Raw genomic sequence first — 22035 nt, 5'->3', positions numbered from 1 at the left:
ATGATTTTATGATGATTTGAGTGCCCAAATTGTGGCCCACCTACATTTTTGCTGGCCCTGCCATCAACAGATTTCTGCCTATGACCCTGGCCTGAGTTACACAGTGAGACTGAAAATGTGCACACATGACGTAGCAGATTGCCCCTGGCAGTGGAACGGTTTATAACAGTCCAGTTGTGATTAAATTAGGATAGCAGCACTGCTGCCATACCGTCCGCAATATCATCCGTTCTTTCCCATCTAAAAGCAATCCATGTGAGATTGATAGTTTTTTCCAGAGGCGTGCACAGTTCAGTTCAGACGAGTGTGGGCTACATATGCTAATTTATCATCATTCTGACGCAGCTCAAACTATCATAGTCTACATGGCCGCCCGTCGCGATTTGGACCCTGTGTTCATTCCGCACATGTGAGTAAACTACGACAGGCCTAATGCTAAATGGGGTAAAACATAATAATTAGTGTTTCTACGGTAAGCAGTGTTCACATCAGTTCATGTATTGCCAACTGCAGTAGTGCGCCTTCTCTACTAGAATAATTCGCAGACGCCGGGGGTGTGGTCTCTGACATCACCACGCGCTGTACTCCAGTATTGGGAACAGGTCTGGCTCGAGGTGTGGACCAGCCACGCATCTTTATACCAGACCATATGGACGTCTGCTTTTATATTCTTCTGTCTTTTATATCGCGTGTATTTTAACAAGCAAGTCGCACAAATTGGATAACGGTGCACGGATAGAAGGCAAGAGCTCTACGGCACTGAAAGGTAAGTTTACGCCGCAATTTCACATAATAGGCTACCACTCGAGTTTTTGCATGCTGCTCTTAAGTTCCTATTCGCTCAGTCACATTTTGTATGTGATACGTTTGTTTCCATGCCTTCATTTTATAGTGTGGCTATCATATAAAATGTAGGCCTAATGTATAATATTAGCCACACACAATGGAATCCGTCTATTTAAATAATGTTAGATTTTTCGCATATCTGTAAATTCTGTGTTTGTGTTACTATAAATTATCCTTATATTGCTTACTGTCAATAGTGATGCAAATATTAACATAATGATAATAATACTACATGTTATATCATTATATCAACATATTTAATGTCATAATAGTGAGGCTATAACCATGTAACTTTGATGAAGTTTCCAGGTAGGGCTGGCTGGCTTCAGTGGGACTGGGACTTGTGTATGAAGGCAGTCTGCAGAGTAGTGAGAGAGAGAGAGTGCTGGACTGGATGCCCCGCCTGTCTGCTCTGCAGTGGATTCATATTATCCTGGTACAGGAGGGAGCTAGGGTGGCGTGTCGTGTGTTCACTGTGCTGCCACACCTGACTGACAGAACAGAGGGGACACTGGGTAGGAGGATCCCTCATCTATCTGTGGAACACTGCCAACTCTGCGGAACCTCCGAATCTCGGAACCTCGGAATCTTAGAACATTGGAACACCCCATCAAGGCCTCTAGGTCACCCTGTCCTGAAACGGTGCTACTCAGTGCTACCCTCCTCTGCCCCCCCCAGTCTGTCTCTGTCTCTCCTCCATGACCACCTCAGACCTCCCCAGGCCCTGGACACACCAGACTGGAGACTTGTGACTGACTGACTGACTGACTGATAGACAGACAGACAAACTGACTGATAGCCAGACTGACTGATAGACAGACAGAGGGGTGGAGCGTTAGAAGTGGACCTAACCAAGGACGACGAATGGACCCACTGTCTGGTTTCTCTTCCTCAGTGAATGGTGCAGTTTCTCACCCTGACTCGGATGGGATCACCCCGATGTTGATTCTGTACTGTTCTCTTCAACCCAAGGGCTACTAGACTTTTGGGTGAGCGCTAAAGTACTAAGCCTCGCTAAGGCATTGGATTTAAGTTTGCAAAGTAAAAACAGAGGACTTGAGTCAGTGACACAGCAGATCTCAGTTGGAGTCTGAGGGACTATCTATGAGCCTGTGACTGTCGCCATGACAGCCTCTGACAGCAGCTTCAAGTACCGCGCACTCTTCGAGTACAAACGGGAGCATGGTGATGACATCAGCCTCCAGCCAGGGGACGTCCTGACGGTCCTGAAGGACTCTCTGAAGGACTACCAGGAAGGGGATGAACACCGCAGCCCCAAGGGATGGCTGCACGGCACCAACGAGCGGACCAAAGAGAAGGGCGACTTCCCTGGGACGTTTGTGGAGTATGCAGGGGTGTTGAGGCAGGGGCTGCCCGCCGCCAAGCCCTGGTCCAGACCCGTTCCCACGACCCCTGGGGGAACACAGAGCTGCGTGTGGCCCGGACCCCAGCCTCCAGGGGCCGCTGCAGCAGAAGGTAAGTGTTGGGACTGAGGATGGGGCATGCCAAGAGTACTCAATTCAGAAACATGGAGACTGGCCATCTGTTAAATGTTAGAGCTATCTGTTATGACCTGTTAACTGCAATGTAATGGTGCTTGGCTTTACGGTTTGGTCTGGTAATCTATACTGAACAAAAATATAAACGCAACATGCAACAGTTTCAAAGATTTTACTGAGTTACAGTTCATATGAGGAAATCAGTCAATTTAAATAAATAAATTAGGCCCTAATCTATGGATTTCACATGACTGGGAATACAGATATGCATCTGTTGGTCACAGATACCTTAAAAAAAAATGGGCCACAGGATCTCATCACGGTATTTCTGTGCATTCAAATTGCCATTGATAAAATGCAATTGTGTTCCTTTTCCGTAGCTTATGCATGCCCATACCAAAACCCCACTGCCACCATGGGGCACTCTTTTCACAACGTTGACGTCAGCAAACCGCTTGCCCACACAACACCATACACGTGGTCTGCGGTTGTGAGGCCTGTTGGACGTATTGCCAAATTCTCTAAAATGACATTGGAGGCGGCTTATGGTAGGGAAATGCACATTCCATTTTCTGGCAACAGCTCTGGTGGAAATTCCTGCAGTCAGCATGCCAATTGCACGCTCCCTCAAAACTTCAGACATCTGTGGCATTGTGTTGTGTGACAAAACTGCACATTTTTGAGAGGCCTTTTATTGTCCCTAGCACAAGGTGCACCTGTGTAATGATCATACTGTTTAATCAGCTTCTTGATATGCCACACCTGTCAGGTGGATGGATTATCTTGGCAAAGGAGAAATGCTCATTAACAGGGATGTAAACACATTTGTGCACACAATTTGCGAGAAATGAGCTTTTGGGCATATTGAACATTTCTGTGATCTTTTATTTCAACCCTTTACATGTTGTGTTTATATTTTTGTTCAGTGTATACCACTGGGTTTTGTTGTAATTCTGGACTAAAGGTAAACAGTATCACTGACTGAATGGCAGTCTGTTATGTTGTGAGTCATCATGGACCAGAGTGTGAATTGGGCCGGCTGTCTGAAGCATGTGTTACAGCTTTATTGCAGAGAAAGATAAAATAGTGTATTTCTGTACTTGCACCAGACCAGTCCTGAGAAGTGAACATGTTGTGACACAGCCACGCCCGTGTGTGCTCCAGTAGGCTCCCATGTGCTCCAGAAGCACAGCTTGCCTCAAAGATGCTAACCTGCGTTAGCGCTGTTGTCTCGCACTGAATGTTCCTCTCACTGAATTAGTTCCTAACCAAACCTTGGTGTTAGTTCTGCTAAAATGAAGATGCAGTAGCATTTGTGTTTACGAAGATGATGTGTATGTGTTTTTGAAAATAGTTAGGTCTACGTGTGTGTGTGCGTGTGTGTGTGTCTGAGTGTGTCATGACTCGCAGGCAGCTGGATTTGTTTTGATGTTTTATTCAGAATCCAGATGAACAAACGCAACACTGCTCACAAAGAGGACAAGCTCTGGTATAATTATGTATCCAAACTGCGTGTGAGCAAGCAAAGGCAACACTTAAAAAGCTATCCTCTATTTGGCAGGCTTTGATTAGTGTTTTTACAGGGCTGGGTGAGCACTGTTTTAGCTCTGTGTGTCTGGCCTGGAGTTAGGGTTGCTGTGCAGTGGCGTACCGGACACCCCCGCAAGGCCGGGGAAGCCCCCGAGCATTAGGGGGCTCCCCAACCAAAACATAAAACATGTTGCAGTTTTAAAGCTAATTTCCTTCTATTCTACACATTTCTGGTTGGGGGCCTCTGAGGGTCGGGCCCCCCTAGATAGCATATGAACATGTCATAAGCCATGGCAAAATGTTTAGAAGTACAGGAAATTAGCTTTAAAACTGCAACATTTTCTCTCAGCCTCATGGAAAAATGTGTAGAATAGCATGAAATTAGCTATAAAAAAGCAACATTTTCTTTCTGCCCCATGGCAAACTGTGTAGAGTTGCAGTAAGTTAGCTGTTTTCGCTAACATAATGTAGCGTAGTCTAGTGTTGCGGTTGTTCGTCTGCTAAATGGGTCAGACGGCTTATCCCAGGACTGCTCTGTCTAATTGTCTGCCACGCTAGTCTCTTTTAGTCCTGTTTTCTGTTACTTATATATATTCCACTCCCTCTCTCTCTCTCTCTCTCTCTCTCTCTCTCTCTCTCTCTCTCTCTCTCTCTCTCTCTCTCTCAGAGTCTCCATTTATCTCAGTCTCTCTCTCTCTATCCGTTTATCTCAGTCTCTGTACCCCTCTCTCTCTCTCTCTCTCTCTCAGAGTCTCCGTTTATCTCAGTCTCTCTCTCTCTCTCTCTATCCGTTTATCTCAGTCTCTGTCTCTCTACCCCTCGCTCTCTCTCTGCTGTGTAAACGGCCTACTGGATAACCATGTTGTTATATTATGAGACTCCCAGCCAGCTAGTCAGACTAAGCTAAACTAGGCCATCAGTCCTCGGTCCCTCCAGCCGTTCTTCCTCCCAGGCACAAGACTGTATTTGACTTGAATAATTGATTGGCTGGCTGGTGCATTGGATCATGGGGCTGACACGCTACAGTGGCTTGCGAAAGTATTCACCCTCCTTGGCATTTTTCCTATTTTGTTGCCTTACAACCTGGAATTAAAATGGATTTTTTGGGGGGTTTGTATCATTTGATTTACACAACATGCCTACCACTTTGAAGACACAAAATATTTTTATTGTGAAACAAACAAGAAATAAGACAAAAAAACTGAACTTGAGCGTGCATAACTATTCACCCCCCCAAAGTCAATACTTTGTAGAGCCACCTTTTGCAGCAATTACAGCTGCAAGTCTCTTGGGGTATGTCTCTATAAGCTTGGCACATCTAGCCACTGGGATTTTTGCCCATTCTTCAAGGCAAAACTGCTCCAGTTGGATGGGTTCCGCTGGTGTGCAGCAATCTTTAAGTCATACCACAGATTCTCAATTGGATTGAGGTCTGGGCTTTGACTAGGCCATTCCAAGACATTTAAATGTTTCCCCTTAAACCACTCGAGTGTTGCTTTAGCAGTATGCTTAGGGTCATTGTCCTGCTGGAAGGTGAACCTCCGTCCCAGTCTCAAATCTCTGGAAGACAGAAACAGGTTTCCCTCAAGAATTTCCCTGTATTTAGCTCAATCCATCATTCCTTCAATTCTGACCAGTTTCCCAGTCCCTGCCGATGAAAAACATCCCCACAGCATGATGCTGCCACCACCATGCTTCACTGTGGTGATGGTGTTCTCGGGGTGATGATAGGTGTTGGGTTTGCGCCAGCCATAGCGTTTTCCTTGATGGCCAAAAAGCTCAATTTTAGTCTCATCTGACTAGAGTACCTCCTTCCATATGTTTGGGGAGTCTCCCACATGCCTTTTGACGAACACCAAATGCGTTTGCTTATTTTTTTCTTTAAGCAATAGCTTTTTTCTGGCCACTCTTCCGTAAAGCCCAGCTCTGTGGAGTGTACGGCTTAAAGTGGTCCTATGGACAGATACTACAATCTCCACTGTGGAGCTTTGCAGCTCCTTCAGGGTTATCTTTGGTCTCTTTGTTGCCTCTCTGATTAATGTCCTCCTTGCCTGGTCCGTGAGTTTAGGTGGGCGGCCCTCTCTTGGCAGGTTTGTTGTGGTGCCATATTCTTTCAATAAAAAAAAAATTGATTTAATGGTGCTCCGTGGAATGTTCAAAGTTTCGGATATTTTTAAAAAACCCAACCCTGATCTGTACTTCTCCACAACTTTGTCAATGACCTGTTTGGAGAGCTCCTTGGTCTTCTTGGTGCCGCTTGCTTGGTGGTGCCCCTTGCTTAGTGGTGTTGCAGACTCTGGGGCCTTTCAGAACAGGTGTATATATTCTGAGATCATGTGACAGATCATGTGACACTTAGATTGCACACAGGTGGACTTTATTTAACTAATTATGTGACTTCTGAAGGTAATTGGTTGCACCAGATCTTATTTAGGAGCTTCATAGCAACGGAGGTGAATACATATGCACGCACCACTTTTCCGTTATTTATTTTTTAGAATTTTTTGAAACAAGTTACTTTTTTCATTTCACTTCACCAATTTGGACTATTTTGTGTATGCGACTCAGCGATATGACGTAGATCAGTGCTTGACTTGGGATGAAAGAAGTGCAGGAGTTGTCTTTTTCCAAGTCGTTCCATTAGACTATGTTCACCGAAATTCACAAATGACATTATGCTATATTCACTTCTGATTATACACATTTAAGGGTTCATACACATTTTCCATAACTTTACCAACATTTCATGACTATTATTATAGCCTACATGAGAAACTTAAATGTAACCATTATTGAAACTGGAAGGCTGCTGCGTCTAATCTCCTGCCGTTGTGCCCTTGATCAAGGAACTTAAATGTGGTCAACCCGCCATCTGGAGAGTTCCTGAAACACCCAAGCCTGCATATCAAGGTCATGTTGAGCAGATTATGTTTAGGCTACAACGGGGTTAGACCAGGGCTTGAACAAAAGCCTGCACACCCAGTAGCTATCCTGGAGTATGGTTGCCACCCTTGAGATAGAATATTGGGTAACAAACCAAATACTTTTGCCTTTATAAAATTATGCCCTCATTCAATGAATCAGGGATCAAATGGATAAGGTAGGTTACTTCAAAGCAAGGTACACTACATGACCAAACGTATGTGGACGCCTGCTCGTCGAACATCTCATTTCAAAATCATGGACATTAATATGGAGTTGGTCCCCCCTTTGCTGCTATAACAGCCTCCACTCATCTGGGAAGGCTTTCCACTAGATGTTGGAACATTGTTGCGGGGACTTGCTTCCATTCAGCCACGAGCATTAGTGAGGTCGGGCACTGATTTTGGGCGATTCGGCCTGGCTCGCAGTCGGCGTTCCAATTCATCCCAAAGGTGTTTGATGGGGGTGAGGTCAGGACTCTGTGCAGGCCAGTCAAGTTTTTCCACACCGATCTCGAAAAACAATTTCTTTATGGACCTTGCTTTGTGCGCGGGGGCATTGTCATGCTGAAAAAGGAAAGGGCCTTCCCCAAAATGCATTATGTGGGGATGATTTCTGTATTTTGAAAGTTACATTTCTTGACAACTTGATTGCTGACAAGCAAAACATTTTGGAATTATGTCAACAAGGGACTAATGAAATAAATACCAAAATATAGTTTTTGGGTGGAGTTTTCCTTTAACATTGTAGCAATTACATGGCTGCTGTTTAATAGGGGGGAATCCCAGCTTTCCAACGGTGCAGATTTATTTAGGCTATCTACAGTGCCGGTGGAAAGGCGACAATGACATTAATGCCTAGTTAGCTATAGTTAACTAGCGAGATAACTGTTACAAGTTATGTTTTGATTGGCTATCTTGTTAGTCTGTTGTACTTTCATTATTGTATACCTGCAGCTGAAATGTCGCGCCCACACGCAGCACACACAGACATGCACTGAAGGATCATTTCGATAATAGTGATTGATAATATTTAAAAGTGTGCATTCATGAATGACATTAACACAAATTATGAAACTAATTTCCACGACTTTTCATGACTTTACAAACCCTCATTTGACAACTTGGAACAGGGCATCATGCGAATTCAGGTTGGCGCATTTTCAATCTGCACAATCTCGAACAGCCTACTGTCACGCACAGATTCACAGACTAGCGGAAAATAAACTTGAACGAAGTGGAATCAGGAAATGAATGCCCAATCTCCATTGCTATTCAATGCAGATCCCGCCTTCATTCTGCTTTGATCAAGATTTTTTGCCTCGGTATGTGAATCTGGGATGGCGATAGGCTACTTAGTTTTATAGAAGAGCTGGTACGCAATTCCCCAAAAATCTTAAGTGCCGGTACGGCGCTCCGGACAGCTCTGGCCCAAGTCAAGCACTGACGTAGATACAGAAAGTAAACAGCATAGTGGGTACATTTACGCAACAACTAAGAGTGTTGAAGCGCGAGGCTCAACTTCTCATCTGTTTTGGTCCTGTGGCTACCATGCTGTAACAGCGTGAAGCGAACCCATGCACATGCGCAGATACTGTGTGTGACTGTGTGAGAGCGAAGTCTTGCATCTCGCCCATCTCAATATCTGCGCTGCTGCTTGTGGCAACGTCATTTCACTGAGTCTACCTTTAAATTCTAGAGTCCCAATGGTGAGGCACATTCTTTGATGGAATTATGGGGCACTCAAAGATGAACAAGATTAGGGGTCTCTGAATTATTATACCCATGGTCCTTCACTCCTTCTCCCTGTGACACTCTTGAACATACAACAACAGCCAATTCCCACACCTCCAGTGTCAGTCAATTACAATCAGGTGAATATCATTACGATAACAAGTGTGTCTGTGTGAAACTGAACTGATACGCTGAGATAGCGATTAGCGAACATCCCCCTATCTGTCTCACCAAGCATCAGTGGCTCTAGCCTGACACCTAGCCAGTTAGTGATTTCGCTAGTGAGATAAATACAACCAGTGCGCTGCAATTATGACAGTGGCTAATAAATCCCTGATGGCTGTGTGATAATTACCTGCAGGTATGGAGCAGAGGTGGAGGATCCATGCAGACTAGTCAGGGTTCTTTTTGATTGTGTTAATTTTAAGACATATTGTTTGGATCAATCAAATGTCCAGAGTGGGCTCCCTGCTAATTCTGAAGTTATGATCCTTTTTATGAGCACCACCAACACAGGGAATGGGAAAATGGATTTAAAGGAAACTCCCTCTGCTGGTAAATGTTCTGAATGTGCAATCCTACATTTATGAAGCCATGATGAATGATATAAAGAATGAATTTTTTATAACTTTGGCGTACTTTAAATGAAATTATGGGCAGAAAGACAATTTCAACTCCATCTTTCATCGAATCAGATGGCTTATTCATTACAAAACATAATGGCAACATCAAATGGTTAAAGATTACTTAATTGGCAAAGTAGGAAAACTTAAGCAGGAAATGCCAACAACGAACAGTGAGCCATCGTATTCATGCATAAAAAAACAAATATTGAAATAAAAGCATTGTAAGTTTGAATTTTGTAAAGTTAGTGTGGGACAGGAGAAAAAGTATTGTTATCGATCAATAATGACAAACCTCCTGGCATTGACAACTTAGATGGAAGGCTACTGAGGATGGTCGCTGACTCTATGGCCACTCCTATCTGTCATATCTATAACCTGATTCTAGAGGAAGGTGTTTGTCCTCAGGCCTGGAGGGAAGCCAAAGTCATTACACTACCCAAGAGTGGTAAAGCGATCGTTACTGGTTCTAACAGCAGACCAATAAGCTTGTTGCCAGCTCTTAGCAAACTGTTGGAAAAAATTGTGTTTGACCAAATACAATGCTGTTTCTCTGTAAACAAATTGACAACAGACTTTCAGCATGCTTATAGAGAAGGGCACTCAACATGTAATGCACTGACACAAATAACTGATGGTTGGTTGATAGAAATTGATAATAATAAGATTGTGGGAGCTGTACTGTTAGATTTCAGTGTAACCTTTGATATTATTGACCATAACTAGTTGTTGAGAAAACGTATGTTTTATGGCTGTTCAACCTCTGCCATATCGTGGATTCAGAGCTATGTATCTAGTAGAACTCAGAGGGTATTCTTTAATGGAAGCCTCTATAATGTCAAACATGTAGGGTGTGGTGTACCGCAGGGCAGTTCTCTAGGCCCTCTATTTTTTTCTATTTTTTACCAATGACATGCCACTAGCATTAAACAAAGCCTGTGTGTCCATGTATGCTGATGATTCAACCATATACGTGTCAGCAACCATAGCTAATGAAGTCACTGAAACCCTTAACAAGGAGTTGCAGTCAGTTTTGGAATGGGTGGCCAGTAATAAACTGGTCCTGAACATCTCAAAAACTAAGAGCATTGTATTTGGTACAAATCATTCCCTTAGCTCTAGTCCTCAGCTGAATCTGGTAATGAAAGGTGTGGCTGTTGAACAAGTTGAGGAGACTAAATTACTTGGTGTTACTTTAGATTGTAAACTGTCATGGTCATAACATATAGATTCAATGGTTGTAAAGATGGGGAGAGGTCTGTCCGTAATAAAGAGATGTTCTGCTTTTTTGACACCATACTCCACAAAGCAAGTCCTGCAGGCTCAAGTTTTGTCTCATCTTGATTAGTGTCCAGCCATGTGGTCAAGTACTGCTAAGAAAGACATAGTTAAGCTGCAGCTGGCCCAGAACAGAGTGGCACGTCTTGCTATTCATTATAATCAGAGGGCTAATATAAATACTATGCATGCCAGTCTCTCTTGGTGAAGAGTTGAGGAGAGACTGACTGCATCACTTCTTCTCTTTATATGGAACATTAATGTGTTGAAAATTCTAAATTGTTTGCATAGTCAACTTACGCACAGCTCTGACACACACACTTACCCCACCAGACATGCCATCAGGGGTCTTTTCATAGTCCCCAAATCCAGAACAAATTCAAGAAAGCATACAGTATTATATAGAGCCATTATTGCATGGAACTCCCTTCCATCTCATATTGCTCAAATGAACAGCAAACCTGGTTTTAAAAAACAAATAAAGCAACACTTCACGGCACAACGCCTCTCCCCTATTTGACCTATATATTTTGTGTGTATGTATTGATATGTAGGCTACATCATGTGTGCCGTTTTTGAATTTATGTAGTTCTGTCCTTGAGTTGTTCTTGTCTATTAATGTTCTGTATTATGTCATGTTTCATGTTCTGTGTGGACCCCAGAAAGAGTAGCTGTGGCTTTCGCAACAGCTAATGGGGATCCTAATAAAATACCAATACGAATCCTAAAGGAGGGCTTTGATTGGTTAATGACCTATAATGTACATTTCTATGAATAAAATGGGTCATATCATTAAAAGTACTCTGGAAATGTGGTGTTTGAAGATTGTATTGTTCCAAACAATATGTCTAAAAATAAGCTAAATCAAAAAGGGTATTTTTGAAATATTCATATTAATATTGTTTATGTTGTATAAATTAATGTGAACATTTGTATTTCAGAATCTAGACATACTCCATATTTTAGAGCACACTATAAGGAGTATAATGCACACCAAGATTTTGGCTGTATCATGTACGGTTCACAGATCATAGGGTCTTACAGGAGGCATGTATAGGTCTAAAAAGGGCCTAAAATAGCCACTTTCATCATGATTTTCTCAAAATGATTTGTGATACAAATGTAAAAAAAATGTCAAACATCCTTCCTCCCAATGAAGTTCCTATGTGAGAATTGCCAGAACAATCTGAGATAACCCCAAAAAAATTCTGCTCCCGCTGGCGTAGAATAGACCTAATGGGGTAATCATATACCACACACCGCCTGCTGGAGATAAGCACACACAGACACAGGCTGTTCTATCAATAACCTTCCGCGTAAAAAGGGATGTTTCCTTTGAAGTAATTGGCGGAAGCTATTAACCTCTATGGCGTGTTACTGTTCCTTCTCTTTCCTCTGCCTGTCTCCCTCTCTACCTGTCTCTCTTTCTCTCCACTTCTTCAGTTCTGTCTATCTCAAATCAAATCAAATGTTATTTGTCACATGCGCCGAATACAACAGGTGTAGACCTTACAGTGAAATGCTTACTTACAAGCCCTTAACCAGCAATGCAGTTTTAAGAAAGAATACCCAAAAAATATTTGATTAGATGTTCAAGAGTCTTATGGCTTGGGGGTAGAAGCTGTTTAGAAGCCTCTTGGACCTAGACTTGGCGCTCCGGTAACGCTTGCCGTGCGGAGTCTTTGACAATCTTTAGGTCCTTCCTCTGACACCGCCTGGTATAGAGGTCCTGGATGGCAGGAAGCTTGGCCCCAGTGATGTACTGGGCCGCACGCACTACATTCTCTAGTGCCTTGCGGTCGGAGGCCGAGCAGTTGCCATACCAGGCAGTGATGCAACCAGTCAGGATGCTCTCGATGGTGCAGCTGTAGAACCTTTTGCGGATCTGAGGACCCATGCCAAATCTTTTCAGTCTCCTTAGGGGGAATAGGTTTTGTCGTGCCCTCTTCACGACTGTCTTGGTGTGTTTGGACCGTGATAGTTTGTTGGAGATGTGGACACCAAGGAACTTGAAGCTCTCAACCTGCTCCACTACAGCCCCGCCGATGAGAATGGGGGCGTGCTCAGTCCTCTTCTTTTTCATGTAGTCCACAATCATGTCCTTTGTCTTGATCACTTTGAGGGAGAGGTTGTTGTCCTGGCACCACACGGCCAGGTCTCTGACCTCCTTCCTATAGGCTGTCTCGTCGTTGTCGGTGATCAGGCCTACCACTGTTGTGTCATCGGCAGACTTGATGGTGTTGGAGTCGTGCCTGGCCATGCAGTCATGAGTGAACAGTGAGTACAAGAGGGGACTGAGCACGCACCCCTGAGGGGCCCCCGTGTTGAGGATCAGCGTGGCGGATGTGTTGTTACCTACCCTTACCACCTGGGGGCGGCCCGTCAGGAAGTCCAGGATCCAGTTGCAGAGGGAGGTGTTTAGTCCCAGGCTCCTTAGCTTAGTGATGAGCTTTGAGGGCACTATGGTGTTGAACACTGAGATGTAGTCAATGAATAACATTCTCACATAGGTGTTCCTTTTGTCCAGGTGTGAAAGGGCAGTGTGGAGAGCAATAGAGATTGCATCATCTGTGGATCTGTTGGGGCGGTATGCAAATTGGAGTGGGTCTTGGGTTTCTGGGATAATGGTGTTGAAGTGAGCCATGACCAGACTTTCAAAGCACTTCATGGCTACAGACGTGAGTGCTACGGGTTGGTAGTCATTTAGGCAGGTTACCTTAGTGTTCTTGGGCACAGGGACTATGGTGGTCTGCTTGAAACATGTTGGTATTACAGACTCAGACAAGGAGAGGTTGAAAATGTCAGTGAAGACACTTGCCAGTTGGTCAGCGCATGCTTGGAGTACACGTCCTGGTAATCCGTCTGGCCCTGCGGCCTTGTGAATGTTAACCTGTTTAAAGGTCTTACTCACATCGGCTAAGGACAGCGTGATCACACAGTCGTCTGGAACAGCTGATGCTCTCATGCATGTTTCAGTGTTACTTGCCTCGAAGCGAGCATAGAAGTAATTTAGCTCGTCTGGTAGGCTCGTGTCACTAGGCAGCTCGCGGCTGCTTCCCTTTGTAGTCTGTAGTAGTTTGCAAGCCCTGCCGGTGTAGTACGATTCGATCTTAGTCCTGTATTGACGCTTTGCCTGTTTGATAGCGGGATTTCTTATAAGCTTCCGAGTTAGAGTCCCTCTCCTCGAAAGTGGCAGCTCTACCCTTTAGCTCAGTACGGATATTGCCTGTAATGTAATCCATGGCTTCTGGTTGGGGTATGTACGTATAGTCACTGTGGGGACGACTTCATCGATGCACTTATTGATGAAGACAGTGACTGATGTGCTGTACTCCTCAATGCCATACGAAGAATCCCGGAACATATTCCAGTCTGTGCTAGCAAAACAGTCCTGTAGCTTAGCATCTGCTTCATCTGACCACTTTTTTTATTGACCGAGTCACTGGTGCTTCCTGCTTTAGTTTTTGCATGTAAGCAGGAATCAGGAGGATAGAATTATGGTCAGATTTGCCAAATGGAGGGCGAGGGAGAGCTTTGTACGCGTCTCTGTGTGTGGAGTAAAGGTGGTCTAGAGTTTATTTCCCTCTGGTTGCACATTTAACATGCTGGTAGAAATGAGGTAAAACGGATTTAAGTTTCCCTGCATTAAAGTCCCCGGCCACTAGGAGCGCCGCCTCTGGATGAGCGTTTTCCTGTTTGCTTATGGCCATATACAGTTCATTGAGTGCGGTCTTAGTGCCAGCATCGGTTTGTGGTGGTAAATAGACAGCCATGAAGAATATAGATGAAAACTATCTTGGTAGATAGTGTGGTCTACAGCTTATCATGAGATACTCTACCTCAGGCGAGCAAAACCTTGAGACTTCCTTAGATATCGTGCACCAGCTGTTGTTTACAAATATACATAGACCGCTACCCCTTGTCTTACCAGAGGCTGCTGTTCTATCCTGGCGATACAGTGTATAACCCGACAGCTGTATGTTATTCATGTCTTCGTTAAGCCACGACTCGGTGAAACACAAGATATTACCGTTTTTAATGTCCCGTTGGTAGGATATATGTATATGTAGTTTGTCCACTTTATTATCAAGAGAGTGTAAATTGGCCAATAGTATCGATGGCAAATGCAGATTAGCCACTCGTCGCCGGCTCCTTACCAGGCATCCTGATCTCCTTCTGCGATATCTCCTTTTCTTTCTACTGCGAATGACGGGGATGAGGGCCCTGTCGGGTGTCTCGAGCAAATCCCTCTCGTCCGACTCATTAAAGAACAATTATTTGTCCAGTTCAAGGTGAGTAATCGCTGTTCTGATGTCCAGGAGCTCTTTTCGGTCATAAGAGACAGTAACATCAACATTATGTACAAAATAAGTTACAAACAATGTGAAAAAAACACACAAAATAGCACAGTTGGTTAAGAGTCCATAAAACGGCAGCCATCCCCTCCGGCACCATTGAGACTCTGTCTAATTCTCTGTGTCTATCTCCCCCTCTATCAGCCATGTTCTGCTGTAGTGTCACGATCGTTGAGAGACGGGTCAGACCAAGGTGCAGTGTGGTATGCGAACATGTTTATTAAATCAAATAAACATTAAACAAAACAAGAAACAACGTAACGTGAAGTCCTCAGGCTAAACACATACAAGCCTAACACGGAACAAGATCCCACAACTAAGGTAGGGAAACAGGCTACTAAAGTATGATCCCCAATCAGAGACAACAGCTGCCTCTGATTGGGAACCACACCCGGCCAAACATAGAAATACACTACCTAGATCACAAACATAGAATCTCCAGCATAGAATCTCACGCCCTGACCAAACCAACTAAATACAACAGACCTCTCAAGGTCAGGGCGTGACAGTAACCCCCCCCCCCCCAAAGGTGCGTACTCCGGCCGCACCAACCTGACTCATTAGGGGAGAGTCCGGGTGGGGTTTCAGCCTCGGAGGCGGATCCGGCTCCGGGCGTGACGACCTCTTCCTCTCTGCCTCCCCGTTGCCCCCCTGGTCTGGTCTGGACCTTGGCGCGATGCTTCCCCTCTCCTTCCTCCCACGATGCACCAAGCCCTGTCTGGGCCCTGGTGTGGGAGACCCAGAACCTGGAGAGGGGCTGACGTCTGGGCCTGGATTGGCAATCCCCCCACGATGCACCAAGCCCTGTCTGGACCCTGGTGTGGGAGACCCCGAACATGGAGAGGGGCTGACGTCTGGGCCTGGATCGGCTATCCCCCCACGATGCACCAAGCCCTGTCTGGACCCTGGTGTGGGAGGCCCCGACCCTGGAGAGGGGCTGACTTCTGGGTCTGAAGTGGAGTCGCTGACCGGAGCTAAACTGGACCCCGGTGGAGCGGACTGCTCTGGCTCCGGAGCGGAACCGCTGACCGGAACTGGACTGGAAACCGGTGGAGCGGACTTCTCTTTCTCCGGAATGGAGCCGCTGACTGGAGCTAGATCAGGCACCGGTGGAGCGGATTGCTCTGGCTCCGGAGTGGAGCCGCTGACTGGAGCTGGACTGGACCCCGGTGGAGCGGAATGCTCTGACTCCGGAATGGAGCCGCTGACCGGAGCTGGATCAGGCACCGGTGGAGCGGATTGCTCCGGAGTGGAGCCGCTGACTGGAGCTGGACTGGACCCCGGTGGAGCGGAATTCTCTGACTCCGGAATGGAGCCGCTGACTGGAGCTAGATCAGGCACCGGTGGAGTGGATTACTCTGGCTCCGGAGTGGAGCCGCTGACCGGAGCTGGACTGGACGCCGGTGGAGCGGACTGCTCTGACTCCGGAATGGAGCAACTGACTGGAGCCGGATCAGGCACCGGTGGAGCAGGCCGGGCCGGACTGGGGACACGCACCACTGGTCTGGTGCGAGGAGCAGGCACGGGACATACCGGACTGGGAACACGCACCACTGGCTTGGTGCGAGGTGCAGGCACGGGCCGGGCCGGACTGGAGACACGCACCACTGGCCTGGTGTGGGGAGCAGATACGGGGCGTACCGGGCTGGCGACACGCACCACTGGCTTGGTGCGGGGAGCAGTCGCGGGGCGTACCGGGCTGGCGACACGCACCACTGGTTTGGTGCGAGGAGCAGGGACGGGCCGTACCGTACTGGGGACGCACCACAGGTCTGGTGCGAGGAGCAGGCACAGATCGAGCCAGACTGGGAGCACGCACCACTGGCTTGGTGCGAGAAGCAGGCACGAGGCGTTCCGGACTGGGAACCGGCGCTGGAGGTCTACGACAGTACCAGTCCTTCTCTCTCCGCGCCCAATCCTCCTCCAGTGAGGACTCCTCCGGGAGCCCCCACGAGTTAGGGAACAGAAACTCATCGTCGTCGTCATCCTCCGACTCCTCAGTATAAAACTTTTCCCATTCCTGTTCCCATGGTCGTAGGGACTCAAACTGGAAACCCAACGGGTGCAGGGGTCGGGGCTCTTCTCTCTCGCTCCCCGACCACTCCTTTAGCCCCTCCAAAAAAGTATCTTGGGGCTGCCTCTCGGGCTTCCTCCTCGGCCGAGTCCTTTTGGGTCGCCGTTTCTCCTCTCCAGCCTGGGCTTCCTCCTTCGCCCAGGGTCCTTTACCCGCAAATATCTCCTCCCAAGACCACGTCTTCCCCACCTGTGTCCAGGGTGTTTGCTCCTCCTGGGCACGCTGCTTGGTCCGTTGGTGGTGGGATCTTCTGTCACGATCGTTGAGAGACGGGTCAGACCAAGGTGCAGCGTGGTATGCGAACATGTTTATTAAATCAAATAAACATTAAACAAAACAAGAAACAACGTAACGTGAAGTCCTCAGGCTAAACACATACAAGCCTAACACAGAACAAGATCCCACAACTAAGGTAGGCAAACAGGCTACTAAAGTATGATCCCCAATCAGAGACAACGAGCGACAGCTGCCTCTGATTGAGAATCACACCCGGCCAAACATAGAAATACACTACCTAAATCACAAACATAGAATCTCACGCCCTGACCAAACCAACTAAAGACAACTGACCTCTCAAGGTCAGGGCGTGACATGTAGATACACAATTAGCATGTTATCCCTGACCTTCACAGTAGATGTTAAATGTATCTGAGCCGTAACTACAGAGAAAGACAGAGAGCTGTATGGCTGATTAGGGCTGGGCGATACGGCCTAAAAATCATATCTAGTTTTTTTCAAACTTATGGGCGATTCACGATATATATCTCGTAAAAAAAAAAGTTTTCTCTAAATAAGCTTTGTTGTACAACTAGAGGTCAAATACACTTCATTTAAAACAGGCAGCAGTAATCTAATGAATTCAGGGCGCCTACCTAGGCTAAATATATGCCTTGCACAACCATAAGACCCACTAATAATTTAATTATTTCATCAAAATAGTTTAACCTGCTTTTTTGCAATAATCACTGATCTGGGTTTCAAGTCAGTCTATGAAAATTCTATTTTTTGTTACAAATGTAACCAGAACCATGCAGACATTAGGCTATAGAACATTAACACAGGTCTCATCAACAATCTCTCAAGCACCCCTGGTTCTCCTCAGACTTGACTGCCCTTGACCAGCACAAAAACATCCTGTGGCGTACTGCATTAGCATCAAATAGCCCCCGCGATATGCAACTTTTCAGGGAAGTTAGGAACCAATATACACAAGCAGTCAGGAAAGCAAAGGCTAACTTTTTCAAACAGAAATTTGCATCCTGTAGCACTAACTCCAAAAAGTTTTGGGACACTGTAAAGTCCATGGAGAATAAGAGCACTTCCTCCCAGCTGCCCACTGCACTGAGGCTAGGAAACACTATCACCACCGATAAATCTACAATAATCAAGAATTTCAACAAGCATTTTGCTACGGCTGGCCATGCTTTCCACCTGGCTACCACTACCCCGGCCACCAACTCTGCACCCTCCGCTGCAACTTGCCCATGCCCCCCCCGCTTCTCCTTCACACAAATTCAGACAGCTGATGTTCTGAAAGAGCTGCAAAATCTGGACCCCTACAAATCAGCTGGGCTAGACAATCTGGATCCTTTCTTTCTAAAACTAGCCGCCGAAATTGTCGCAACCCCTATTACTAGCCTGTTCAACCTCTCTTTCGTAACGTCTGAGATCCCCAGAGATTGGAAAGCTGCCGCGGTCATCCCCCTCTTCAAAGGGGGGTGACACTCTAGATCCAAACTGTTACAGACCTATATCCATCCTGCCCTGCCTTTCGAAAGTATTTGAAAGCCAAGTTAACAAACAGATCACCGACCATTTCGAATCCCACCGTACCTTCTCCGCTATGCAATCCGGTTTCCGAGCTGGTCATGGGTGCACTTCAGCCACGCTCAAGGTCCTAAACGATATTATAACCGCGATCGATAATAGACAGTACTGTGCAGCCGTCTTCATCGACCTGGCCAAGGCTTTCGACTCTGTCAACCACCGCATTCATATTGGCAGACTAAATAGCCTTGGTTTCTCAAATGACTGCCTCGCCTGGTTCACCAACTACTTCTCAGATAGAGTTCAATGTGTCAAATCGGAGGGCCTGTTGTCTGGGCCTATGGCAGTCTCTATGGGGGTGCCACAGGGTTCAATTCTTGGGCCGACTCTTTTCTCCGTGTATATCAATGATGTCGCTCTTGCTGCTGGTGACTCTCAGATCCACCTCTACGCAGACGACACCATTTTGTATACATCTGGCCCTTCATTGGACACTGTGTTAACTAACCTCCAAACGAGCTTCAATGCCATACAACACTCCTTCAGTAGCCTCCAACTGCTCTTAAACACTAGTAAAACTAAATGCATGCTCTTCAATCGAACGCTGCTGGCACCCGCCCACCCGACTAGAATCACCACTCTCGACGGGTCTGACCTAGAGTATGTGGACAACTACAAATACCTAGGTGTCTGGTTAGACTGTAAACTCAACTTCCAGACTCACATTAAGAATCTCCAATCCAAAGTTAAATCTAGAATCGGCTTCCTATTTCGCAACAAAGCCTCCTTCACTCATGCTGCCAAACATGCCCTCGTAAAACGGACTATCCTACCGATCCTTGACTTCGGCAATGTCATTTACAAAATAGCCTCCAACACTCTACTCAGCAAATTGGATGTAGTCTATCACAGTGCCATCCGTTTTGTCTCCAAATCCCCATACACTACCCACCACTGTGACCTGTACGCTCTTGTTGGCTGGTCCTCACTACATGTTCGTCGTCAAACCCACTGGCTCCAGGCCATCTATAAATCATTGCTAGGCAAATCCCCGCCTTATCTTAGCTCATTGGTCACCATAGCAGCACCCACCCGTAGTCTGCGCTCCAGCAGGTATATCTCACTGGTCATCCCCAAAGCCAACATGTCACGATCGTCGGGAACAGAGGAGGACCAAGGCGCAGCGTTGCAGGCAAACATACTCTTTATTAAGAGACACGATCAAAACAACAAACGATACGTGACAGTTCACGGTCTAACATAAACAGACTAGAAACAAGATCCCACAACATATGTGGGAAAATAGCCTCTATAAATATGGCTCCCAATCAGAGACAACCAGCCACAGCTGACACTCGTTGCCTCTGATTGGGAACCACTCTGGCCAACACAGAAATACAACATATAGAATATCCACACCCTGGCTCAACATATAGAGTCCCAGAGCCAGGGTGTGACACAACACCTCCTTTGGCCGCCATTCCTTCCAGTTCTCTGCTGCCAATGACTGGAACGAATTGCAAAAATCTCTGAAGCTGGAGACTTTTATCTCCCTCACTAACTTTAAGCATCAGTTGTCAGAGCACCTTACCGATCACTGCACCTGTACACAGCCCATCTGAAATTAGCCCACCCAACTACCTCATCCCTATATTGTTATTTATTTTGCTCTTTTGCACCCCAGTATCTCTATTTGCACATAATCTCTTGCACATCTAGCATTCCAGTGTTAATACTAATTGTAATTATTTTGCACTATAGCCTATTTATTGCCTTACCTCCATAACTTGCTACATTTGCACACACTGTATATATATTTTCTGTTGTATTTTTTGACTTTATGTTTTTTTACCCCATATGTAACTCTGTGTTGTTGTTTTTATCGCACTGCTTTGCTTTATCTTGGCCAGGTCGCAGTTGTAAATGAGAACTTGTTCTCAACTGGCTTACCTGGTTAAATAAAGGTGAAATAAAATAAAATAAAAACAAGCCCACGTGCTAGTGACTAGCCAGCTAATAGTTATATTTCTATATAAGTCTAGCCAACTTGGATCTATTTGCTAACTAGCAAGGCAGAACAGTTGAATTGTTATGAACACACCCTTCTGTCTGTCTCCAACTGTTTGAACAGCATGTTAGCCTGTCCACTTTGTTCAGATGTTGAAATCAAGTGGCCTACCTTATTTCTCAGAATGAGAACGAGTTGCCTTATTCCTTAAATAATTGTGTTTTTGCTTATTGCGCATTTATAAAACACAGACTACACAGCTAATATAACAGTCTTAGGCTAAAATGCTGCTAGCGGTGCTTGGTACCGCAATGCCGCGCGCAACAAACTGACCATTAATTTTCCAGAATCAATGGTCATTGATACTCCTGTTTTAGTAGTGTCTGCTCTGCGCGCAATTTGAGTAGTTGAGACATAAAAAGGGTATCGTTAGTAAGGTTAACTTCTCCTCTATTACAGTAAAATAATGTCTTAATGTATTTCAGTGTCCACATGACCGATTCTGTTGGACCAAACCTGAAATGCAAATAGCGAGTTGAAACCACTTGTCAGAGATGAAGAAGTGATCTCTCATCTTTGTTGTTGTGAGTGGCAGGGGGAGGGGCTTGGTGTCTCTGTGTGTAAACCAGAGAAAGAGGCAAAGTGAGAGGTCACTCTCACTAAAATCTGTCCAAAATAAGCCCAATGCGTTTCTATGGGCTTATTTTGTACCTAAGCTTGTCGCCTGCCTTCCCGCCTTTGGGACAACGACTCCCATTGTTAGGGCGGAGACATGTGCATCTCGTCATTATATACAGATCTATGGTGTAAATGGGAAAGTGCACACAGAACAGAAGGAGCGAAGGAGACAAGACCAAAAAGACAACATGGGAACAAGTGGACGGACATAAACACACATAAACACAAAATATACATGCATTTGGAATATCGTGCAAAAACATACATTCTAGTTAATTCGATATATCGCCCAGCCCTATGGCTGATTACAGACAGGGTTCGCCCAACATCAGTGCCTGACCTCACTAATGCTCTTGTGGCTGAATGGAAGCAAGTCCCCGCAGCAATATTCCAACATCTAGTGGAAAGCCTTCCCAGAAGAGTGGAGGCTGTTATAGCAGCAAAAGGGGGACCAACTCCATATTAATGCCCATGATTTTGGAATGAGATGTTCGACGAGCAGGTGTCCACATACGTTTGGTCATGCAGTGTACGTGGAGAGGAGAGGATCGGATTCATAATGTGCACTGCAGCAGTGTTTCATGGTCCTCTCCTCTGAAGCAGAACAGGCAGACTGGAGAAGTTTTCAAGATGAAGAGGCAAAGAGGTGTTTTTCTCCGTAGCTTTGTGCTCTATCTGTAAGCCCATTAATCCTCTCTCTTTCCCCCCAGGGAGACAATGAT

The 22035-nt window shown here is 45.7% G+C and overlaps 1 protein-coding gene across 1 annotated transcript in view; it reads left to right on the top strand.

Moving 5' to 3' along the window:
* Nucleotides 1-614: 614 nt before the first annotated feature.
* The window catches only part of LOC121534059 (phosphatidylinositol 3-kinase regulatory subunit gamma), a 290255-nt gene continuing 268834 nt past the window's right edge, over nucleotides 615-22035 (top strand). Inside the window, exons 1-2 of the mRNA XM_041840491.2 lie at nucleotides 615-766; nucleotides 1149-2322. Coding sequence (XP_041696425.2) covers nucleotides 1971-2322 — 352 coding nt within the window. The 5' untranslated portion in view covers nucleotides 615-766; nucleotides 1149-1970. The remainder of the gene's footprint in view (nucleotides 767-1148; nucleotides 2323-22035) is intronic.

Source organism: Coregonus clupeaformis, chromosome 20 (genome assembly GCF_020615455.1).
Source record: "Coregonus clupeaformis isolate EN_2021a chromosome 20, ASM2061545v1, whole genome shotgun sequence".
In the NCBI taxonomy this organism is placed as follows: Eukaryota; Metazoa; Chordata; class Actinopteri; order Salmoniformes; family Salmonidae; genus Coregonus; species Coregonus clupeaformis.
This window is presented reverse-complemented; position numbering and strand designations above follow the sequence as displayed.